We start from the raw sequence: 24121 nt of genomic DNA, 5'->3' as shown, positions 1-24121 counted from the left end.
CCGCAGCACAGTCCCTGCTAGAGCAGCAACCTCTCTCTCTCTCGCTTTATCAGCTCTGGTTAATAAAGTAGCTTAAAATGTACTTTTCTGCTGCTTCCCTCATTCGGATCGGACCGGGTCTGATACGTCCAGGTCTATACAGAAGGGGTCTAGTTATCCCCGGGCCTTTTCAGAACAAGTCTCTATATTAATTTGTTTATGCATTTTTGGTGGGAAAGCCCCAGGCCCACTTTGAAACGGGTGTAACCTTTTGGATCCATAAAGACCTCTATAAAGTAGTTTAAATGAATGAGGAGATGGGGGCCATGGAGAAGGAGCACAACGACTTGCAGCAGCACATTTCTCAAACTGGGGTATAGGACGTCCCTTCTCACCAGAGCTGAGGAGAAGATGTCATGTTACTTCATCAGTGTGAGCCTCCTGCAAAAGGTGTGACTTCAAGAACAGCCGGAAGAGCATAACCAGGTAGCTCACAGGGCTTCAGGCACTGCACAGGAAGATAACCAACTTTTTCCCCTCCTTGAAAAAAGTCAAGCTGCCCTCCATCAGTTAACTGCCATTCAAATCTGTTGACCAAATAATCCTCAAGTAGGCAAAAAAAAAAAATCAGCTCAATGCTAAAATGCCGACCGACGAGCGGATGTGTCAGAGCTAGGCGCTCTATGCCTTCCTTAGCCCCTCTCCGGAGCACCTGAAGGTCACTTCCTGAAGACAATGGCTGCCTGGAGACTTGTTATCCTACCAAGAGGATGACAGTGACCGGTGACTATGATGATGAGACGGATAGGAAGAGCGGGGCATGACCCTTCTTCATTCTCATAGGGGAGATCTTTGAGCACAGAGGCATGTTCAAGAGGGTTGGGGGAACACTCATTGGAGAGAGCCCAACAGAAGCTACTCAACATTCCAGATGAATTACAGTACAGCAGAAAGCCAGATATGGCAGCATCAAGGTCTTCAACACACTTCAGAAGACTAGTGCCAACAAGCGTCTACCTTCCATCCTCCTGCAAAGGTTCCTCAAAGAGCTATGTCCAGAGCTCAATGTAGAGATGGTCCAGATCTGAGTCATGTCACCCCAGGAAAGCACCCACTTGTTGTGTGTGATTATTGACAGTTGTTTTGGGTTTGCTTTGACCATTGATAAACAAAAAGCTAGCTTCAAAAAGAGTGCTATGCTGGATCAATGTGCTTCATCTAGAAAAAACAAACAAACACCTTGCTCTCACCTTGGGGATCTTTGACGAGATACAGCAGTAAAAAAAATGTAAAGCCTATTTCACAGATATTTTTACCACATCTCACCTTGGGTACTGAGGCAGCCACAGGGCCGATGTAGGCCAGGATGAGGGGGAGCAGTATGGAGAACAGGCTGGAAGAGCTCAGCAGCTCAGGGATGTCCTCTGCTTCAGACAGGAGCACAGGTTTTAATAGCAAAGACATATAGGGATGGTTTTCTTTTTGTTTTAAACATTATTTATACAGGGAATCCCAGTTGAGAGCAGTCTCTTTTTCAATGGTGCCCTGTTACAGAAATCAACAGTTGAAACAGATACAATGACATATGACAGATCAGAATTATTATACTTTACAAGTGCAGTCCACAATGAATATGTCCTGTAAAGTCTTAAAGTGACCTAATGAGACCAGGTCTAATATATCCAGCTGTTATATATTCTGGAGGTCATTTCAGGAATGAGGAGCACAATAACTAGTCGGTTATCCGCTGAAACAAATGCAACCAATTCTAGGTTCATTTGAATAATGTAGTGGAATTAAAATTGGCACATGTATTTTTGTACATTTATCACATGTCCACCGCACAAAGAGCCTATAGTTTGACTGGAGTATCACCTGTCAGGCAGCGACAGCATGCAGCTCAAACAGCTGGTTGCTGAGTGGAGTGATATTTCTGTAACCCCGGTTCTCTGATATTAAGAGAGAGACATCTCACTAGTGGAATTCACCAGAATCTCCTTAGTAGGTCAAACAGCTGAGTGGAGTGATATTTCTGTAACCCTGGCTCTCTGATATTAAGAGAGAGACATCCCCTCTAGTGGAATTCACCAGAATCTCCTTAGTAGCTCAAACAGCTGAGTGGAGTGATATTTCTGTAACCCCGGTTCTCTGATATTAAGAGAGAGACATCTCACTAGTGGAATTCACCAGAATCTCCTTAGTAGGTCAAACAGCTGAGTGGAGTGATATTTCTGTAACCCTGGCTCTCTGATATTAAGAGAGAGACATCTCACTAGTGGAATTCACCAGAATCTCCTTAGTAGCTCAAACAGCTGAGTGGAGTGATATTTCTGTAACCCCGGTTCTCTGATATTAAGAGAGAGACATCTCACTAGTGGAATTCAACAGAATCTCCTTAGTCGCTGAAACAAATCATATAGTGGGGCAAAAAAGTATTTAGTCAGCCACCAATTGTGCGAGTTCCCCCACTTAAAAAGATGAGAGAGGCCTGTAATTTTCATCATAGGTACACTTCAACTATGACAGACAAAATGAGAGAAAAAAAATCCAGAAAATCACATTGTAGGATTTTTTATGAATTTATTTGCAAATTATGGTGGAAAATAAGTATTTGGTCAATAACAAACGTTTCTCAATACTTTGTTATATACCCTTTGTTGGCAATGAGGGAGTTTAAACGTTTTCTGTAAGTCTTTACAAGGTTTTCACACACTGTTGCTTGTATTTTGGCCCATTCCTCCATGCAGATCTCCTCTAGAGCAGTGATGTTTTAGGGCTGTTGCTGGGCAACACGGACTTTCAACTCCCTCCAAAGATTTTCTATGGGGTTGAGATCTGGAGACTGGCTAGGCCACTCCAGGACCTTGAAATGCTTCTTACGAAGCCACTCCTTCGTTGCCCAGGCGGTTTGTTTGGGATCATTGTCATGCTGAAAGACCCAGCCACGTTTCATCTTCAATGCCCTTGCTGATGGAAGGAGGTTTTCACTCAAAATCTCACGATACATGGCCCCATTCATTCATTCTTTCCTTTACACGGATCAGTCGTCCTGGTCCCTTTGCAGAAAAACAGCCCCAAAGCATGATGTTTCCACCCCCATGCTTCACAGTAGGTATGGTGTTCTTTGGATGCAACTCAGCATTCTTTGTCCTCCAAACACGACGAGTTGAGTTTTTACTAAAAAGTTCTATTTTGGTTTCATCTGACCATATGACATTCTCCTCCCATCTTCTTCTGGATCATCCAAATGCTCTCCAGCAAACTTCAGACGGGTCTATGACTCGGGTGGCTGGAGTCTTTGACAGTCACCCTTACAGCTAAGCTAGCCAAGTCTCTGCAGCTAGCCGTGTGACGTTCGTGGTGAAGCAAATTCCTACCCCAATAGAAAACGTTTCATTTTGATAAAATCACCCAACACAAAATAGAAGTGCTGATAAACACTGCGCTTTGCGGTGAACAGTTAAACAGGAAAACAGATCAAGTAGTGCTGACGATCAGAAGGCAGGCGGGTAGCTCTTTACTGTGAGGGGAGGGGCTCCCTCATTTGCCACTCGACCAGTCTGACAGATAGGTATAATTAGTTCTTCATGCTACTTAGGAGATTATGGTGAATTTCACTATTGAAATGTTTAACAAATAATTGAAAGAGAACATAATATGTTCTTATAAGCCCAGTCATTGCGCAAAATGTTTAATACAATCGAGTGTGAAAACACAGTTTTGATAGTTACTATTGAAAAGGAATCCCAGCTTTCCATTGCTACTATATGTATTTCTTATCTCCTAATATTAAGCTAATTGTGAAAGCCATGCAATTAGTTTCAAGTACAAGAAAGTAAATGTGACATTAAAAGTTGAAACTAATTGTACTGAAATCCCCTATGTGGAAAGTTGGGATGAAAAAGGAACCGCGTGCATTGGCTATTAGGTAGGGTTATCAGACAGAAGGCAGCATGTGTAATGTTATCGCTCTGAAAATATACTTTTTTTTTTGCTACAATTATTGGTTTTATGCTACAATATGTGTGTACAATGTGTTGGAACGCTCGCCAGGCGGGCATTTTCGTACAGAGGCCCATATGCTACAATGTGTGTGTACAATTTGCCAATAGGCTATAGTTCGATGTCCCTCCTGTCATACGTCACTTATTATGAAAATAATATTGACAGATTTTGCCTTGTTCACAGGGAGCTCTCAGATCTTACCATCGACAGTGAACGCCCTGTGAAGGAGATCCTTGGCAGCTCTGACCACTGCACTGACCACTGCGAGAGCCCTGCTGCAGTTCTTGTCCTCCTCATTGGCTTTGTTCAGCAGCTGGGACTGCAGATCTCCGTCATACTCACTCCTACGGGAAAAGACACACACACCCGCATGTGTTAGCACTACCAATGGTTGTTAGCATTGGGAATGGCATTTGTATTTTTACTAGGGATCCCCATTAGCCAAGGAAGCAGCTACTCTTCCAGGGGTACAAACACATTAAGACATGTATATTACACATACGTCAAAAGATAAAAATGTACATATAACACTGTTACACCACCACAAATGCACAAAACAAAACGTATGATACCACTATATAACAATATTACAATGCACATTTGTGTAGCGTCCTGTGTGGCTTAGTTGGCTGAGCATGGCACTTGCAACGCCAGGGTGGTAGGTTTGATTCCCACAGGGAACCAGTACAAGTGAAAATGTAACCACCCACTACTGTAAGTCGCTCTGGTGGATAAGAGTGTCTGCTAAATGACGTACACGTAGAGTGCGTGTGAGTTTGCGTGTCTGTACCTGTGTGTGTCTCTTCACCAGTGCCCGTGGTTCCATAAGGTGCATTTGAACTGTTTTTCAATCTGATTCTACTTCTTGTATCAGTTACTTGTTGTGGAACAGAGTACCATGTAGTCATGGCTCTATGTAGTACTGTGTGCCTCCCATAATCTGTTCTGGACTTGGGGGTTGTGAAGAGACCACATGGCATGTTTTGTGGGGTATGCATCGGTGTCCAAGCTGTGTGCTAGTTGTTTAAACAGACAGCTCGATACATTCAGCTTGTCAATACCGCTTACAAAAACAAGTAGTGATGAAGTCAATCTCTCTATTTTGAGCCATGAGAGATTGACATGCATATTATTATTTATTTTATTTAACTAGGCAAGTCAGTTAAGAACAAATTCTTATTTACAATGACGGCCTAGGAACAGTGGGTTAAATGCCTTGTTCAGGGGCAGAACAACATATTTTTACCTTGTAAGCTCAGGGTTTCGATCTAGCAACCTTTCGGTTACTGGCCCAACGCTCTAACCACTAGGCTACCTGGCAGAATTCATTTTAGCTCTCCATGTACATTTAAGGGCCAGCCAAGCTTAGGTCCCTCTTTGTGGCACTTGACCACACGACTGAACAGTAGTCCAGGTGCGAAAAAACTAGGGCCTTTAGGACATGCCTTTTTGATAGTGTTGTCAAGACGGCAGAGCAGCATTTCATTATGGACAGACTTCTCCCCATCTTAGCTACTGTTGTATCAACATGTTTTGACCATGACCTCAACTTAGTCAATTTCCACAATATTTATTACAAGACTTAGTTGAAGTTTAGTGAATGATTTGTCCCAAATACAATGCTTCTAGTTATATAATTATTTAGGACTAACTTATTCCTTGCTACCCTTTCCGAAACTAACTGCAGCTCTTTGTTAAGTGTTGCACTCATTTCAGTTGCTGTAGTAGCTGATGTGTAGTGTTGAGTCATCAGCATACATAGACACACTGGCTTTACTCTAAGCCATAACGGAAGGAAAGGCGGTCAAAGTAAGTGATGGCTTTGAGAATGACCAGTGGAATATACCTGCTGGAGCATGTGCTACGGGTGGGTGTAGCTATGGTGAGCTGAGCTAAGGTAGGGCTTTACCTAGCAAAGACTTATAGCTGACTTGGAGGCAGTGGGTTTGGCGACGAATACGAATACGTAGTGACGAGAGCATACAGGTCGCAGTGGTAGGTAGTATATGTGGCTTTCGTGATAAAACGGACGGAACCGTGATAGACTACATCTAGTTTGCTGAGTAGAGTGTTGGAGGCTATTTTGTAAATGACATTGCCGAAGTCAAGGAGCGGTAGGATCATCAGTTTTACGAGGATATGTTTGGCAACATGAGTGAAGGAGGCTTTGTTGTGAAAAAGGAATGCCGAATCTTGATTTCATTTTGGATTGGAGATGCTTAATGTGAGTCTGGAAGGAGAATTTACAGTCTAACCAGACACCTAGGTATTTGTAGTTGTCCTCATATTCTAAGTCAGAACCGTCCAGAGTAGTGATGCTAGTTGGGCGGGAGGATGCGGGCAGCGATCGGTTGAAGAGGTTGCACTTAGTTTTACTAGCATTTAAAAGCAGTTGGAGGCCATGGAAGGAATGTTGTATGGCATTGAGGTTTGTTAACACAGTGTCCAAAGAAGGGCCAGATGTATACAGAATGGTGTTGTCTGCATAGAGGTGGATTAGAGAATCACCAGCAGCAAGAGCGACGACATTGATATATACAGATTAAAGAGTCGGCCCAAGAATTGAGCCCTGTGGCACCCCCATAAAGACTGCCAGAGGTCTGGACAACAGGCCCTCCAATTTGACACAGTGAACTCTGAGAAGTAGTTGGTGAACCAGACGAGGCAGTCATTTGAGAAGCCAAGGCTATCGAGTCTGCCGAAAAGAATGTGATGATTGACAGAGTCGAAGGCCTTGGCCAGGTCGATGAAGACTGCTGCACAGGGCTATATTTTATCGATGGCCGTTGTGATATCGTTTAGGACCTTGAGCGTGGCTGAGTTGTACCCATGACCAGCTCGGAAACCAGATTGCATAGTGGAGAAGTTACGGTGGGATTCGAAATGGTCGGTGATCTGTTTGTGAACTTGGTTTTCGAAGACCTCAGAAAGGCAGGGCAGAACGGATATAGGTCTATAACAGATTGGGTCTAGAAGGTCTCACCTTTTGAAGAGGGGGATGACCGCAGCAGCTTTCCAATCTCTTGGGGATCTCAGACAATACGAAAGAGAGGTTGAATAAGCTCGACAATTTCGGCAGATAATTTTAGAAGAGGGTCCAGATTGTCTAGCCCAGCTGATTTGTAGGGATCCAGATTTTGCAGCTCTTTCAGACATCAGCTGTCTGGATTTGGGTGAAGGAGAAGTAAGTTGCTGCAGAGGGTGCTGAGATGTTGGCCGGGTTAGGGGTAGCCAGGTGGAAAGTATGGCCAGCCGTAGAAAAATGCTTATTGAAATTATCGATCGTAGATTTATCGGTGGTGACAGTGTTTCCTAGCCTCAGTGCAGTGGGCAGCTGGGAGGAGATACTCTTATTCTCCATGGACTTTAATTCCAAAAAGTTTTGGGACACTGTAGTGATACAGGATGCCAATTTCTGTTTGCAAAAGCTAGCTTTAGCTTTCCTAACTGACAGAGTATATTGGTTCCTGACATCCCTAAAAAGTTGCATATCGCGAAGGCTATTCGATGCATATGCAGAACGCCACAGGATATTTTTGTGCTGGTCAAGGACAGTCAAGTCTGTGGTGAACCAATGGCATTATCTGTTCTTAGTTCTATATTTTTTGAATGGGGCATGCTTATTTAAGATGGCGAGGAAAGCACTTTTAAAGAGCAACCAGGCATCCTCTGCTGAAGGGATGTCAAAATCCTTCCAGGATATCAGGGCCAGGTCGATTAGAAAGGCCTGCTCGTTGAAGTGTTTTAGTGAGCGTTTGACAGTGATGAGGTGTGGTCAAATCGGTCGGACCGATTACGCACGCAGGCAATGAGGTAGTGATCGCTGAGATCCTGGTTGAAGACAGCAGAGGGTTATTTAGAGGGCAAGTTGGTCAGGATGATATCTAAGAGGGTGCTCATTGTTACGGATTTAGGGTTGTACCTGGTAGGTTCCTTGATCATTTGTGTGAGATTGAGGGCATCTAGTTTAGATTGTAGGGCGGCTGGGGTGTTAAGCATGTCCCAGTTTAGGTCACCTAACAGTACAAACTCTGAAGATAGATAGGACACAGCAGGGTGTTGAAGGGGGTCTATAACAAGCAGCACCTGTGATAGACTTATTTCTGGAAAGGTGGGTCTTTAAAAGTAGAAGCTCGAATTGTTTGGGCACAAACTTGGATGACAGAACTCTGCAGGCTAACTCCACCCCCTTTGGCAATTGTTATAGTTAGAGATGGAAATTTCAGGATTTTTAGTGGCCTTCCTAAGCCAGGTGGGCAGAGTGTGCTAAAGACGTGAATAAAATAAACTTCGGGAGGAAGCTTCTAATGTTAATATGCATGAAACCATGGCTTTAACAGTTACAGAAGTCAACAAATGAGAGCACCTGGGGAATGGGGGTGGTGCTGGGGGCTGCAGGGGTTAACCTCTACATCCCTCGACGAACAGAGGAGAAGTAGGATAAGGGTGCGGCTAAAGGCTATAATAACTGGTCATCTAGTGCATTCGGAACAGAGTAAAAGGAGCAGATTTCTGGGCGCGGCAGAATAGATTCAAGGCATAATGTACAGACAAGGGTATGGTGGGATGTGAGTACAGTGGAAGTAAACCTAGGCATTGAGTGAGGAGAGGTTGCGGGCTGGGGCTAGCAGATGGGCATCCGGGGGACGTCACAATGGAAGAGACCGTTGAAACCCCTTTTGGACGGTTACGTCGGCAGATCAGTCGTGATGGATCGACCAAATGGCAAAAGCGGTATTGTAGCCCAAGAAATGGCTGATTGACTTCTTCAGCTGCCCGGGAGATGGGTCTAGCTCGAGGCTAACTGGTGCTTGCTTCGGGACAGAGATGTTAGCCAGGAGCAGTCACTCGGATAGCAGCTAGTTAGCTGCGATGAGCCGGTGTAGAGGTTCAGAGCATGCGGTTGGAATCCAGAGATGTGGTAGAGAAAAAGCAGTCCGATATGCTCTGGGTTGATATCGCACTGTGTTGATGTCCAAGTTAACGGTGATGACTGCGAGCAGTGGCTGCCTGACTACTAGCTAGTAGCTCGTTAGCTACTGATGGGGGTTCTGGTTCTAAAGTATAAAAAAAATTGCAGATTCGTACCACATTGAGTGGGGCGAGAGTATGTTCAGTCCATAGATGGAAATTGAGATTAAAAATATATGCAAAGAAAAATACGTATACATTGACAAAACAGACGTCCGACTGCTACGCCATCTAGGAAAAAGATAATCCACCTTGATGGATAATGTCAAAAGCCACACTGAAGTCTAGCAAAACAGCCCCCCCGATCTTTTTATCATCAATTTCTCTCAGCCAGTCATTTGTGGAAGTGCTGTGCTTGTTGAATGTCCTTCCCTATAAGCATGCTGAAATTCTGTTGTCAATTTGTTTACTGTGAAATAGCATTGTATCTGGTCAAACACAATTTTTTCCAAAAGTTTACTAAGGGTTGGTAACAGGCTGATTGGTCGGATATTTGAGCCAGTAAAGGGGGCTTTACTATTCTTGGGTAGCGGAATCACTTTGTACCCTCAGAGGCCTGGGAGTGGCAGTATCGGAGTGGCAGTATCATCCGCTATCATCCTCAGTCATTTTCCATCCAGGTTGTCAGACTCCGGTGGCTTGTCATTGTTGATTGACAACAGACATGATTTCACTTCTTCCACACTCACTTTACAAAAATCAAAATTACAATGCTTGGCTTTCATACTTTTATCAATAACCCTTGGATGTGTAGTGTCAGCATTTGTTGCTGGCATGTCATAGTTTGGTAATCTTGTAAATTAAAAAATCCTTTAAGTAGTTGGCAATATCAGTGGTTGTTGTGATGAATGAGCCAATGGATGATATAGCTGAGTTTGCCTCTTTGACCATAATTGAATTTAAGGTGCTCCCAAGTGTTTTACTATCACTCTTTATGTCATTTATCTTTGTTTCTTCTTTTTATTCAGTTTATTAACATGATTTCACAATTTGAAGTATGCCTCATCCTCTCAACCATAACATTTTTCAATTCCTCCTCAATCCACAGGATTTTAAGCATTTTTACACTCATTTTCTTAATGGGTGCACGCTTATTAGTAACTGGGATAAGCAACTTCATAAATGTGTCAAGTGCAGCGTCTGGTTGCTCCTCATTACACACCACAGACTAACACATATAATTTACATCAACAAGATAGGAATCACTACAAAATGTATTGTATGACCTCTTATACACTATTAGGCCCAGCCTTTGGTACTATATTATGATCACTACATCCAATGGATTTGGATACTCCTTTAAAACAAAATTACTGCAGCATTAGTAAAGATGTGATCAATACATGATTTCATTCCTGTGCTGTTTGTAACTACCCTGGTAGGTTGACTGATAACCTGAACCAAGTTGCAGGCACTAAGTACAGTTTGAAGTGTTCTCTTGAGGGCAGCCTGATAAAAGCCAGTCAATAATTAAAACACCAGAAAATATACCTCTGTTGAAATAACATACATTATCAAGTACTTCACACGTTATCCAGATACTGACTGAACTTGGTGGTCTATAGCAGCTTCCCACAATAATGGGCTTTAGGTGAGGCAGATGAACCTGCAGCCATATTACTTCAACAGTATTTAACATCATATCCTCTGTCTGTGCACGTGTCTGTGTGCGTACCTGTAGTACAGCATCTGTGGTATTTGTCCTCTAGTCTGGTTTGTCCCGTTGCTGCTCAGGCTACAGGTTCGGAAGGTAAAGGCCAAGCCATCGGAACACTGAACCGTGGTCATCCCTCCATCCCCATTGGCCGTTCGGCTGCCATAGTTACGCAGGCGGACAGCATATTTCACACCCTCCTGTAGAATGTAAACAGGATTGTGCAACATATATTGTTTTCATATCATAAGTTGCATAGAGTCTGTGGTATAAAAAAATACTAAAGAAGAATGATGCATGCATACATATATGGTTAGACTGATGAATAGATATGTCTGCAGAGCAGGTTGGGAATTGCCAGGTACCTCATGTTGCGATATTATCATGATACAAACATATCTGATATGTAATTGCACTTCGGATGATTCTGTATGCCTTGAGATTCGATACAGCGACTTTATTGAGATTTGAAGTTCCAAACATATTGCTCACTATCTTTCTGCTTCATAGAGACAAGAGCATGAGTAAACGAGTTTGGATCAGGGAAATAAAAGAGATGAAAACATGTTGGCTAACAATTTAAAAAGATGTAGATCAAGCTATAGGATGTAAAATACCGGAGTTTTGGCGCAGGTAAAGCAGACAAGCACTAGCTAACAGTAAAAAAAAAAAAAAAAAACAGATTTGAATTTATTTACAAATCGATACTTGAGTCAAATTTCAATTTGAATTATTCCCCCAAAAATTACATTTTGTAACTATCGATTTTCCCCCCATATCACTACTGAATAGGGCACATAATTCTCGTCCTGTGTACCTTCAGTGGCACGGCCTTATCGAGGCGTATCTCGGCAATGTCGCTGGGAGAGTCATCGGTGCTGTAGGTTCCCTTGACCAGCTCCAGAGACGTCCACCTGTGGGTGTGGACCGAATCCCCAGGGTGCTCCGTCTGGGCCTGGAGGGGGAGAAGGGTAGAGGGGAAAGAGAGAAAGTACTGAAGTGGTGAGAAACAAAAAGTTAAGAATTCCTAGGGAAGCTTAAATACCTCCAGCAATTGTTGAACTTTGACTGTTGAAAAGCGATAGTAGCGAACTGTAGCGAACTGTGACTATAGGAGCTAGTTCAGAGGGACCTAAAATCTTCCAATACGTTGTATCAAACAAAATAATAAGAAAAATAAAAAATAAAACTGAATGACAACGACATATCTTCTGTAGTCAGACCATTCTACTGTGTCTCCTGGAAAAACGTCACTTCCTATGGTACGCGGAACGAGGACGAGCTCGGGTTATGTTGTTTGGAAAGTTTGTTGTTTAAAAGTATATTGGAAAGTTATTGGTGGCTACCTAGCTTCTTATGTTGAATCCCACAAAGCATCAGTTGCTGGGACTGCTTACAGTTGAAGTTGGAAGTTCACATACACCTTAGCCAAATACATTTAAACTCAGTTTTTCACAATTCATGACATTTAAACCTAGTAAAAATTGCCTGTCATAGGTCAGTTAGGATCACCACTTTATTTTAAGAATGTGAAATGTCAGAATAATAGTCGAGAGAATGATTTCAGCTTTTATTTATTTCATCACACTCCCAGTTGGTCAGAAGTTTACATACACTCAAATAGAATTTAGCAGCATTGCCTTTAAATTGTTTAACTTTGGTCAAACATTTCAGGTAGCCTTCCACAAGCTTGAAAATAAAAGAGAGCTGCACACTCTAGCTCAGATGCAAAAATGTAATACCAACGTTTCGACAGCCAAGCTGTCTTCATCAGGGTATGCCTTCCACAAGCTTCCCACAATAAGTTGGGTGAATTTTGGCCCATTCCTCCAGACAGAGCTGGTGTAACAGACAGGTTTGTAGGCCTCCTTGCTCGCACATACTTTTTTAGTTTGGACCACAAATGTTCTATAGGATTGAGGTCAGGGCTTTGTGATGACCACTCCAATACCTTGACTTTGTTGTCCTTAAGACTTTTTTTCCACAACTTTGGAAGTATGCTTGGGGTCATTGTCCATTTGGAAGACCCATTTGCAACCAAGCTTTAACTTCCTGACTGATGTCTTGAGAAGTTGCTTCAATATATTTACAGAATTTTACCTCCCCATGATGCCATCTATTTTGTGAAGTGCACCAGTCCCTCTTGCAGCAAAGCACCCCCACAACATGATGCTGCCACCCTCGTACTTCACGGTTGGGATTGTGTCTCCGGCTTGCAAGCTTCCCCTTTTTCTTCCAAACATAACGATGGTCATAATGGCCAAAGTTCCATTTTTGTTTCAAAAGACCAGTGGACATCTCCCCATGTGCAGTTGCAAACCTAAGTCTGGCTTTTATGGAGGTTTTGGAGCAGGGGCTTCTTCCTTGCTGAGAGGCCTTTCAGGTTATGTCGATAAAGGACTCGTTTTACTGTGGATATAATTACTATTGTATCCGATTCCTCCAGTATCTTCACAGGGTCCTTTGCTGTTGTTCTGGGATTGATTTGCACTTTTCGCACCAAAGTACGTTCATCTCTAAGAGACAGAACGCGATTCCTTCCTGAGCGGCATGACGGCTGTGTGTTCCCATGGTGTTTATACTTGCATAATATTGTTTGTACAGATGAACGTGGTACCTTCAGGCATTTGGAAATTGCTCCCAAGGATGAACCCGAGTTGTGGAGGTCTACAATTTTTTTTCTGAGATACTGCCGATCTCTTTTGATTTTCCCATGATGTCAACCAAGGAGGCACCGTGTTTGAAAGTAGGCCTTGAAATACATGCATAGATACACCTCCAATTGACTCAAATGATGTCAATAAGCCTTTTCCAAGCTGTTTAAAGGCACAGTCAACTTAGTGTATGTAAACTTCTGACCCGCTGGAATTGTGATACAATTCACTTTAAGTTAAATAATCTGTCTGTAAACAATTGTTGGAAAAATGACTTGACATGCACAAAGTAGATTTCATAAGTGATTTGCCAAAACTATAGTTTTAATGACTCCAACCTAAGTGTATGTAAGTTTCCGACTTCAAATGTATATCTTTCCAGTGATCCTGCCGACCAAGGACGGGTCTGAGGAGCTATTTAGTGTCGCAGTTAGCCTAGCTGCTAGCTAGCTGGACACCAAGCTTGCGAGGTGTTCTTGAACGCAGCCCGCGACATTGTGGCTTGGACCGCAGATTGTCCCGGGTTTGTGGCTGTTTTCCCTGCTGTTTGTTGATTTAAATTTTCCCAGTGACCTGCCCTGTCTGGAACTGCGAGGAGTAAAAGCCTAACATATGTTGCTACCATGACAAAGACCAAAGCCGGTGGGAGTACCGTTGAAGACAGTGCCAGTGGTTTCTCTCGATCACACGAGAAGGATCTTTTAAATGAACAAAAAGAGACCTACAAGCAGTTGTTACAACAAGAAAATAGCTTCCAAGTGTTTTGTCCAAATACTCATGGATTCTACTAATAAAAGAATGGACGACCAAACCAGAGGTCCAGGACCGGAAGAACAGTTTGCAGTTCTCCCAGTGTCAGCTCGACGAGATTAAACAGGAGAACGGCAAGATGACAGCAATCTGTATGTCATTGAGAGATGACATCAGTTCTGTTTGTGAATCCATGATAACAATGACAGATAAAAATCAGACTCTCTTAAGGGACAATCAAAGCGAAACATGGTTGTGGACAGAATTGGAGAATCTTCACGAGACCTGGATGGAGTCTGAGAACAAAGTGAGGGAAATGATCTGAGAAATTGAAGATGGACCACAGGAAGATTGAGGTGGAGCGCACCCACCTGACTGGACAACCCACCACCGGCCCAGGTGATAGACCCAGGCCGATAGTGGTCAGGATCCTGAGGTTCAAGGACAAGGTAGCTGTTCTGGAAAGAGCCAAGAACTTGAGAGGAATGATTCCAGCCATGAAAGCTGCCAGAGTGCGTGGGGACATTGCATACATCCTCTGACAGGCTCAATGTCCACCCTCCCTCCCAGAAGCCTGGAAGGGATGAGAGCCAAGTCTATGGGATTAATGTGCTGCTGAATGTATTTTTTTTTCTCTTGCTTTGTCTGCTCTTTTCAAAAATATGTATATCTCTGATAAGCTACCCAGGAAAGGGCTAAAAATATCCCATATTAATATATGTAGCCTTAGAAATATGGTTCATGAAATCAATAACTTGCTAACATCAGATAACATTCATATATTAGCCATTTCTGAGACTCACTATATAATTATTTTGATGATACATCAGCAACAATACAAGGATATAACATTTATAGAAGAGACAGAAATACTTAAAACCTCGTGAAGCTAGGGGGCACTTTTTTTATGTTTGGAAAAATAACGTTCCCAAACTAACCGGCCTATTTCTCAGGACTAGATGCTAGAATATGCATATAACTGACAGATTATGATAGAAAACACTAAAGTTTCCAAAACTGTCAAAATATTGTCTGTGAGTATAACAGAACTGTTATTGCAGGCGAAACCCAGAGGAAAATCCAATCAGGAAGTGCCTCTTATTTTGAAACCCTTCTGTTCCTATCCTCCATTTAAAGGGATATCAACCAGATTCCTTTTTCTCTGGCTTCCCTAATGTGTCAACAGTCTTTGGACATAGTTTCATGCATTTATTTTGAAAAATGAGAGCGAAATATCACATTGTGTAAGTGGATAGGTGGGGGCTCCTAGAGTACTGGGACTGTAACCACCAGCTTCTATCTATGGTGCTACCTGTTCCAGGGTTAGGACTGTAACCACCAGCTTCTTTCTATGGTGCTACCTGTTCCAGGGTTAGGACTGTAAACACCAGCTTCTATCTATGGTGCTACCTGTTCCAGGGTTAGGACTGTAACCACCAGCTTCTTTCTATGGTGCTACCTGTTCCAGGGTTAGGACTGTAACCACCAGCTTCTTTCTATGGTGCTAACTGTTCCAGGGTTAGGACAGTAACCACCAGCTTCTATCTATGGTGCTACCTGTTCCAGGGTTAGGACTGTAACCACCAGCTTCTATCTATGGTGCTACCTGTTCCAGGGTTAGGACTGTAACCACCAGCTTATATCTATGGTGCTACCTGTTCCAGGGTCAGGACTGTAACCACCAGCTTCTTTCTATGGCGCTACCTGTTCCAGGGTCAGGACTGTAACCACCAGCTTCTTTCTATGGTGCTACCTGTTCCAGGGTTAGGACTGTAACCACCAGCTTCTTTCTATGGTGCTACCTGTTCCAGGGTTAGGACTGTAACCACCAGCTTCTTTCTATGGTGCTACCTGTTCCAGGGTTAGGACTGTAACCACCAGCTTCTTTCTATGGCGCTACCTGTTCCAGGGTTAGGACTGTAACCACCAGCTTCTATCTATGGCGCTGCCTGTTCCAGGGTTAGGACTGTAACCACCAGCTTCTTTCTATGGTGCTACCTGTTCCAGGGTTAGGACTGTAACCACCAGCTTCTATCTATGGTGCTACCTGTTCCAGGGTTAGGACTGTAACCACCAGCTTCTTTCTATGGTGCTACCTGTTCCAGGGTTAGGACTGTAACCACCAGCTTCTTTCTATGGTGCTACCTGTTCCAGGGTTAGGACTGTAACCACCAGCTTCTTTCTATGGTGCTACCTGTTCCAGGGATAGGACTGTAACCACCAGCTTCTTTCTATGGTGCTACCTGTTCCAGGGTTACGACTGTAACCACCAGCTTCTTTCTATGGTGCTACCTGTTCCAGGGTTAGGACTGTTACCACCAGCTTCTATCTATGGTGCTACCTGTTCCAGGGTTAGGACTGTAACCACCAGCTTCTTTCTATGGTGCTATCTGTTCCCCCCAAAAAATAAAAGTAAAATTTGTGTACTAAAAAAGAGAATGCGTTTTTGAAGAGCATAAAACCATGCCGATAACCATCTGTGGAGATCAGTGGACAAAGGGCTATTTCGCAACAAAGCATCCTTCACTCATGCTGCTAAACATACCCTCGTAAAACTGACTATCCTACTGATCCTTGACTTCGGCAATGTTGTTTACAAAATAGCCTCCAAAACTCTACTCAGCAAATTGGATGCAGTCGACCACAGTGCCATCCGTTTTGTCACCAAAGCCCCATACACTACCCACCACTGTGACCTGTACGCTCTCGTTGGCTGGCCCTCGCTCCATACTTGTCGCCAAACCCACTGGCTTCAGGTCATCTATAAGTCTTTGTTAGGTAAAGCCCCACCTTATCTCAGCTCACTGGTCACCATAGCAGCACCCACCCGTAGCGCGAGCTGCAGCAGGTATATTTGACTGGTCACCCCCAAAGCCAATTCCTCCTTTGGCTGCCTTTCCTTCCAGTTCTCTGCTGCCAATGACTGGAATGAATTCCAAAAATCACTGAAGCTGGAGACTCCTATCTCCCTCACTAGCTTTAAGCACCAGCTGTCAGAGCAGCTCGCAGATCACTGAACCTGTACATAGCCCATCTGTAAATAGCCCATCCAACTACCTCAACCCCACAGTTATTTGTTTTGCTCCTTTGCACCCCAGTATCTCTACTCACATTACTCTTCTGCACATATATCACTCCAGTGTTTAAATTGCTAAATTGTAATTATTTTGTCACTATGGCATATCTATTGCCTTACCTCCCTTATCTTACCTCATTTGCACACACTGTATATAGACTTCTCTATTGTGTTATTGACTGTATGTTTGTTTATTCCATGTGCAACTCTGTTGTTGATGTCACACTGCTTTGCTTTATCTTGGACAGGTCGCAGTTGACACTTAAATAACGTGCCATATAATTCTGTGACACCATGCAAGCTGGGCTCCGGTACGCTGCAACTTTTAAAGGACAAACTGTAATCACCTGTGAACAGGTTAGGCAACTCAGGTGTCTACACTTCAACAGCAAAGTCAGACAAGACGGAAGTTTATGAAGTAGAACCTTGTCGCCAAAAAGGGTGTAATGTAGACATCTATGGGTCTTTAGCGAAGTCCAGCCAACCTTTTGATACAGGATGCAGTGATGAGTATGAAAACTGTCCCCTGTAACCATTTTTTCATCATTTGTTTGTAAAATGTAACCTTCATTTAACTAGGCAAGTCCATTAAAGAACAAATTCTTATTTACAATGATGTCCTACCCCGGCCAAACCCGGACGACATTGTGCGCCGGAAGATGTCATCCAAAGGGTTAAAGGTATTAGCAGCTTGTTAATAGAATTATATGATTAGAATGATGAGAATATTACCCTCTGAAACCATAACTCTGGAACCATATGATGGTATGACATTGATTAGAAAATTAGACTATTTTAATGCTGCGTGTGATTTAGTCAGTAGAATTATATCTGAGAGTGCAATTCGTAGTCAGAATTAATGTTTTGGTGACAATATATCTAGTATCTTGATAACGGACTGTCTGAGCAAGATTCGGGGCCGACCTTGGCTGGGGCACTGAGAACTGCCAGGGTCGGAGGGGTAGCAGGACAGTGTGGGCGTAATGTTTTGTATGGAAGTATGTGTGTCACTATAAAATGAAGGTCTTTGTACTGTGCACGCCAGAACGTTGAATAAACCTTTTTGACTATTCTAGCTGGGCCTCTGTCTGTTTCATTCGTCCAGGATCTTACAAATTATGGTTTGCAGACAGAGTAATATAATTAAATTGGGTTATGTAAATGGAGAACATAATTCTCTTATCACAGCTGCACTTTGATAAATAATAACACCATAATTAAGAACAGATAAAAAGGTTGACTGAATAATCTGCTTCCTACTGCTTAGAGAAAGACGATGTTTCTGAAGATAAAGCAAACTTTAAATCTTAGTAACTTAACCAGCTCACCTATATTTTTTAAAACATCAAATCCATATAAAACCAAATGCCTAAGTATTTATATGCGGGAAAACTTTTGAGTGGAGGACCATCTAATGAGTAAACATGTAGTTCATCTGATACATTTGTATCACATTTCGCCCATATTAAGCACAAGTTTTAAATCAGCAAAGGATTGGTATTTGTTTTTTTTTTAGGATCCCCATTAGCTGTTGCAAAAGCAGCAGCTACTCTTCCTGGGGTCCACACAAAACATGAAAAATAATGACAGAATGATATAATACAAAACATCAATAGACAAAAAAAGCTCAAGGACAGAACTACGTATGATTTCTTTTAAAGGCACACGTAGCCTACATATCAATGCATACCCACAAACTATCTAGGTCAGATAGGGGTGAGGCGTTGAGCCGTGAGGTGTTGCTTTATCTGTTTTTTGAAACCAGGTTTGCTGTTTATTTGATCAATATGAGATGGAAGGAAGTTCCATGCAATAAGTGCTCTATATAATACTGTACGTAGTCTTGAATTTGTTCCGAATTTGGGGACTGTGAAAAGACCCCAGGTGGCATGCCGAGTAGGATAAGTGTGTGTGTCAGAGCTGTGTTTAAGTTGACGAGTCAAGTTTAGCCAACCTTTTGATACAGGATGCAGTGATGAGTATGAAAACTGTCCCCTGTAACAAAACAAAGGGCACGAAATAGATTCTTGCATAACTATAAAATCTGACTGTAATTTTGACATAGCCAGATCAACAGTCGGGGCAATAGCATACATAAAGTATCATGGGCATATAGATGAAGTTTCCCATTTTTTATAGATTGACCAATGGCTATCAGACTGTATACCTGTCCTGTATAACTGCCCGTACAAACCGCCAGTGAAACGCCACTCTACCCACTGCTATCAGACTGTATACCTGTCCTGTATAACTGCCTGTACAAACCGCCTGTGAAACGCCACTCTACCCACTGCTATCAGAATGTAAACCTGTCCTGTATAACTGCCCGTGAAACACCACTCTACCCACTGCTATCAGACTGTATACCTGTCCTGTATAACTGCCCGTACAAACCGCCTGTGAAACGCCACTCTACCCACTGCTATCAGACTGTATACCTGTCCTGTATAACTGCCCGTGAAACACCACTCTACCCACTGCTATCAGACTGTATACCTGTCCTGTATAACTGCCCGTACAAACCGCCTGTGAAACACCACTCTACCCACTGCTATCAGACTGTATACCTGTCCTGTATAACTGCCCGTACAAACTGCCTGTGAAACGCCACTCTATCCACTGCTATCAGACTGTATACCTGTCCTGTATAACTGCCCGTACAAACCGCCTGTGAAACGCCACTCGACCCACTGCTATCAGACTGTATACCTGTCCTGTATAACTGCCCGTGAAACACCACTCTACCCACTGCTATCAGACTGTATACCTGTCCTGTATAACTGCCTGTACAAACCGCCTGTGAAACGCCACTCTATCCACTGCTATCAGACTGTATACCTGTCCTGTATAACTGCCCGTACAAACCGCCTGTGAAACGCCACTCGACCCACTGCTATCAGACTGTATACCTGTCCTGTATAACTGCCCGTGAAACACCACTCTACCCACTGCTATCAGACTGTATACCTGTCCTGTATAACTGCCCGTACAAACCGCCTGTGAAACGCCACTCTACCCACTGCTATCAGACTGTATACCTGTCCTGTATAACTGCCCGTACAAACCGCCTGTGAAACGCCACTCTACCCACTGCTATCAGACTGTATACCTGTACTGTATAACTGCCCGTACAAACCGCCTGTGAAACGCCACTCTACCCACTGCTATCAGACTGTATACCTGTCCTGTATAACTGCCCGTACAAATCGCCTGTGAAACGCCACTCTACCCACTGCTATCAGAATGTATACCTGTCCTGTATAACTGCCCGTACAAATCGCCTGTGAAACGCCACTCTACCCACTGCTATCAGACTGTATACCTGTCCTGTATAACTGCCCGTACAAACCGCCTGTGAAGCGCCACTCTATCCACTGCTATCAGACTGTATACCTGTCCTGTATAACTGCCCGTGAAACACCACTCTACCCACTGCTATCAGACTGTATACCTGTCCTGTATAACTGCCCGTACAAACCGCCTGTGAAACGCCACTCTACCCACTGCTATCAGACTGTATACCTGTACTGTATAACTGCCCGTACAAACCGCCTGTGAAACGCCACTCTACCCACTGCTATCAGACTGTATACCTGTCCTGTATCACTGCCCGTGAAACACCACTCTACCCACTGCTATCAGACTGTATACCTGTCCTGTATAACTGCCCGTACAAATCGCCTGTGAAACGCCACTCTACCCACTGCTATCAGAATGTATACCTGTCCTGTATAACTGCCCGTACAAACCGCCTGTGAAACGCCACTCTACCCACTGCTATCAGAATGTATACCTGTCCTGTATAACTGCCCGTGAAACACCACTCTACCCACTGCTATCAGACTGTATACCTGTCCTGTATAACTGCCCGTACAAATCGCCTGTGAAACGCCACTCTACCCACTGCTATCAGAATGTATACCTGTCCTGTATAATTGCCCGTGAAACACCACTCTACCCACTGCTATCAAACTGTCTACCTGTCCCGTATAACTGCCCGTGAAATGCCTCTCTACCCACTGCTATCAGACTGTATACCTGTCCTGTATAACTGCCCGTACAAACCGCCTGTGAAGCGCCACTCTACCCACTGCTATCAGACTGTATACCTGTCCTGTATAACTGCCCGTGAAACACCACTCTACCCACTGCTATCAGACTGTATACCTGTCCTGTATAACTGCCCGTACAAACCGCCTGTGAAACGCCACTCGACCCACTGCTATCAGACTGTATACCTGTCCTGGATAACTGCCCGTACAAACCGCCTGTGAAACGCCACTCTACCCACTGCTATCAGACTGTATAACTGCCCGTGAAACACCACTCTACCCACTGCTATCAGACTGTATACCTGTCCTGTATAACTGCCCGTACAAACCGCCTGTGAAACGCCACTCTACCCACTGCTATCAGACTGTATACCTGTCCTGTATAACTGCCCGTGAAACACCACTCTACCCACTGCTATCAGACTGTATACCTGTCCTGTATAACTGCCCGTACAAACCGCCTGTGAAACGCCACTCTACCCACTGCTATCAGACTGTATACCTGTCCTGTATAACTGCCCGTACAAACCGCCTGTGAAACGCCACTCTACCCACTGCTATCAGACTGTATGCCTGTCCTGTATAACTGCCCGTGAAACACCACTCTACCCACTGCTATCAGACTGTATACCTGTCCTGTATAACTGCCCGTACAAATCGCCTGTGAAACGCCACTCTACCCACTACTATCAGACTGTATACCTGTCCTGTATAACTGCCTGTACAAACCGCCTGTGAACCGCCACTCTACCCACTGCTATCAGACTGTATACCTGTCCTGTATAACTGCCCGTACAAACCGCCTGTGAAACGCCACTCTACCCACTGCTATCAGACTGTATACCTGTCCTGTATAACTGCCCGTACAAACCGCCTGTGAAACGCCACTCGACCCACTGCTATCAGACTGTAAACCTGTCCTGTATAACTGCCCGTACAAATCGCCTGTGAAATGCCACTCTACCCACTGCTATCAGACTGTATACCTGTCCTGTATAACTGCCCGTGAAACACCACTCTACCCACTGCTATCAGACTGTATACCTGTCCTGTATAACTGCCCGTGAAACACCACTCTACCCACTGCTATCAGACTGTATACCTGTCCTGTATAACTGCCCGTACAAATCGCCTGTGAAACGCCACTCTACCCACTGCTATCAGACTGTATACCTGTCCTGTATAACTGCCCGTACAAACCGCCTGTGAAACGCCACTCGACCCACTGCTATCAGACTGTATACCTGTCCTGTATAACTGCTCGTGAAACACCACTCTACCCACTGCTATCAGACTGCATACCTGTCCTGTATAACTGCCCGTACAAACCGCCTGTGAAACGCCACTCTACCCACTGCTATCAGACTGTATACCTGTCCTGTATAACTGCCCGTACAAACCGCCTGTGAAACGCCACTCTACCCACTGCTATCAGAATGTATACCTGTCCTGTATAACTGCCCGTACAAACCGCCTGTGAAACGCCACTCTACCCACTGCTATCAGACTGTATACCTGTCCTGTATAACTGCCCGTGAAACACCACTCTACCCACTGCTATCAGACTGTATACCTGTCCTGTATAACCGCCTGTGAAACGCCACTCTACCCACTGCTATCAGACTGTATACCTGTCCTGTATAACTGCCCGTACAAACCGCCTGTGAAACGCCACTCTACCCACTGCTATCAGACTGTATACCTGTCCTGTATAACTGCCCGTACAAACCGCCTGTGAAACGCCACTCTACCCACTGCTATCAGACTGTATACCTGTCCTGTATAACTGCCTGTATAAACGCCTGTGAAACGCCACTCTACCCACTGCTATCAGACTGTATACCTGTACTGTATAACCGCCCGTGAAACACCACTCTACCCACTGCTATCAGACTGTATACCTGTCCTGTATAACCGCCCGTGAAACACCACTCTACCCACTGCTATCAGACTGTATACCTGTCCTGTATAAACGCCTGTGAAACGCCACTCTACCCACTGCTATCAGACTGTATACCTGTCCTGTATAACTGCCCGTGAAACACCACTCTACCCACTGCTATGAGACTGTATACCTGTCCTGTATAACTGCCCGTACAAACCGCCTGTGAAACGCCACTCTACCCACTGCTATCAGACTGTATACCTGTCCTGTATAACTGCCCGTGAAACACCACTCTACCCACTGCTATCAGACTGTATACCTGTCCTGTATAACTGCCCGTACAAATCGCCTGTGAAACGCCACTCTACCCACTGCTATCAGAATGTATACCTGTCCTGTATAACTGCCCGTACAAACCGCCTGTGAAACGCCACTCTACCCACTGCTATCAGACTGTATACCTGTACTGTATAACTGCCCGTACAAACCGCCTGTGAAATGCCACTCTACCCACTGCTATCAGAATGTATACCTGTCCTGTATAACTGCCCGTACAAATCGCCTGTGAAACGCCACTCTACCCACTGCTATCAGACTGCATAACTGTCCTGTATAACTGCCCGTACAAACCGCCTGTGAAACGCCACTCTACCCACTGCTATCAGACTGTATACCTGTCCTGTATAACTGCCCGTACAAACCGCCTGTGAAACGCCACTCGACCCACTGCTATCAGACTGTATACCTGTACTGTATAACTGCCCGTACAAACCGCCTGTGAAATGCCACTCTACCCACTGCTATCAGACTCCATACCTGTCCTGTATAACTGCCCGTACAAACCGCCTGTGAAACGCCACTCTACCCACTGCTATCAGACTGTATACCTGTCCTGTATAACTGCCCGTACAAACCGCCTGTGAAACGCCACTCGACCCACTGCTATCAGACTGTAAACCTGTCCTGTATAACTGCCCGTGAAACACCACTCTACCCACTGCTATCAGACTGTATACCTGTCCTGTATAACTGCCCGTACAAAACGCCTGTGAAATGCCACTCGACCCACTGCTATCAGACTGTATACCTGTCCTG

The 24121-nt window shown here is 44.2% G+C and overlaps 1 protein-coding gene across 11 annotated transcripts in view; it reads right to left on the bottom strand.

Moving 5' to 3' along the window:
* The window catches only part of mycbp2 (MYC binding protein 2), a 301049-nt gene that overhangs the window by 108215 nt on the left and 168713 nt on the right, over nt 1-24121 (bottom strand). For 10 of the 11 annotated variants that reach the window (XM_064975618.1, XM_064975623.1, XM_064975614.1 and 7 more), the window contains exons 34-37: nt 11427-11564; nt 10631-10809; nt 4186-4328; nt 1306-1406 (exon numbers count right to left, since the gene is read on the bottom strand). In XM_064975618.1, the coding sequence (XP_064831690.1) occupies nt 1306-1406; nt 4186-4328; nt 10631-10809; nt 11427-11564 (561 nt within the window). The remainder of the gene's footprint in view (nt 1-1305; nt 1407-4185; nt 4329-10630; nt 10810-11426; nt 11565-24121) is intronic. The other variant, XM_064975616.1, reaches the window with a different exon arrangement.

The sequence above is a fragment of the Oncorhynchus masou genome, chromosome 10 (assembly GCF_036934945.1).
Source record: "Oncorhynchus masou masou isolate Uvic2021 chromosome 10, UVic_Omas_1.1, whole genome shotgun sequence".
Lineage (NCBI taxonomy): Eukaryota > Metazoa > Chordata > Actinopteri > Salmoniformes > Salmonidae > Oncorhynchus > Oncorhynchus masou.
Note: the sequence above shows the minus strand (reverse complement) of the source record. Positions and strands in the feature narration are given on the sequence as shown.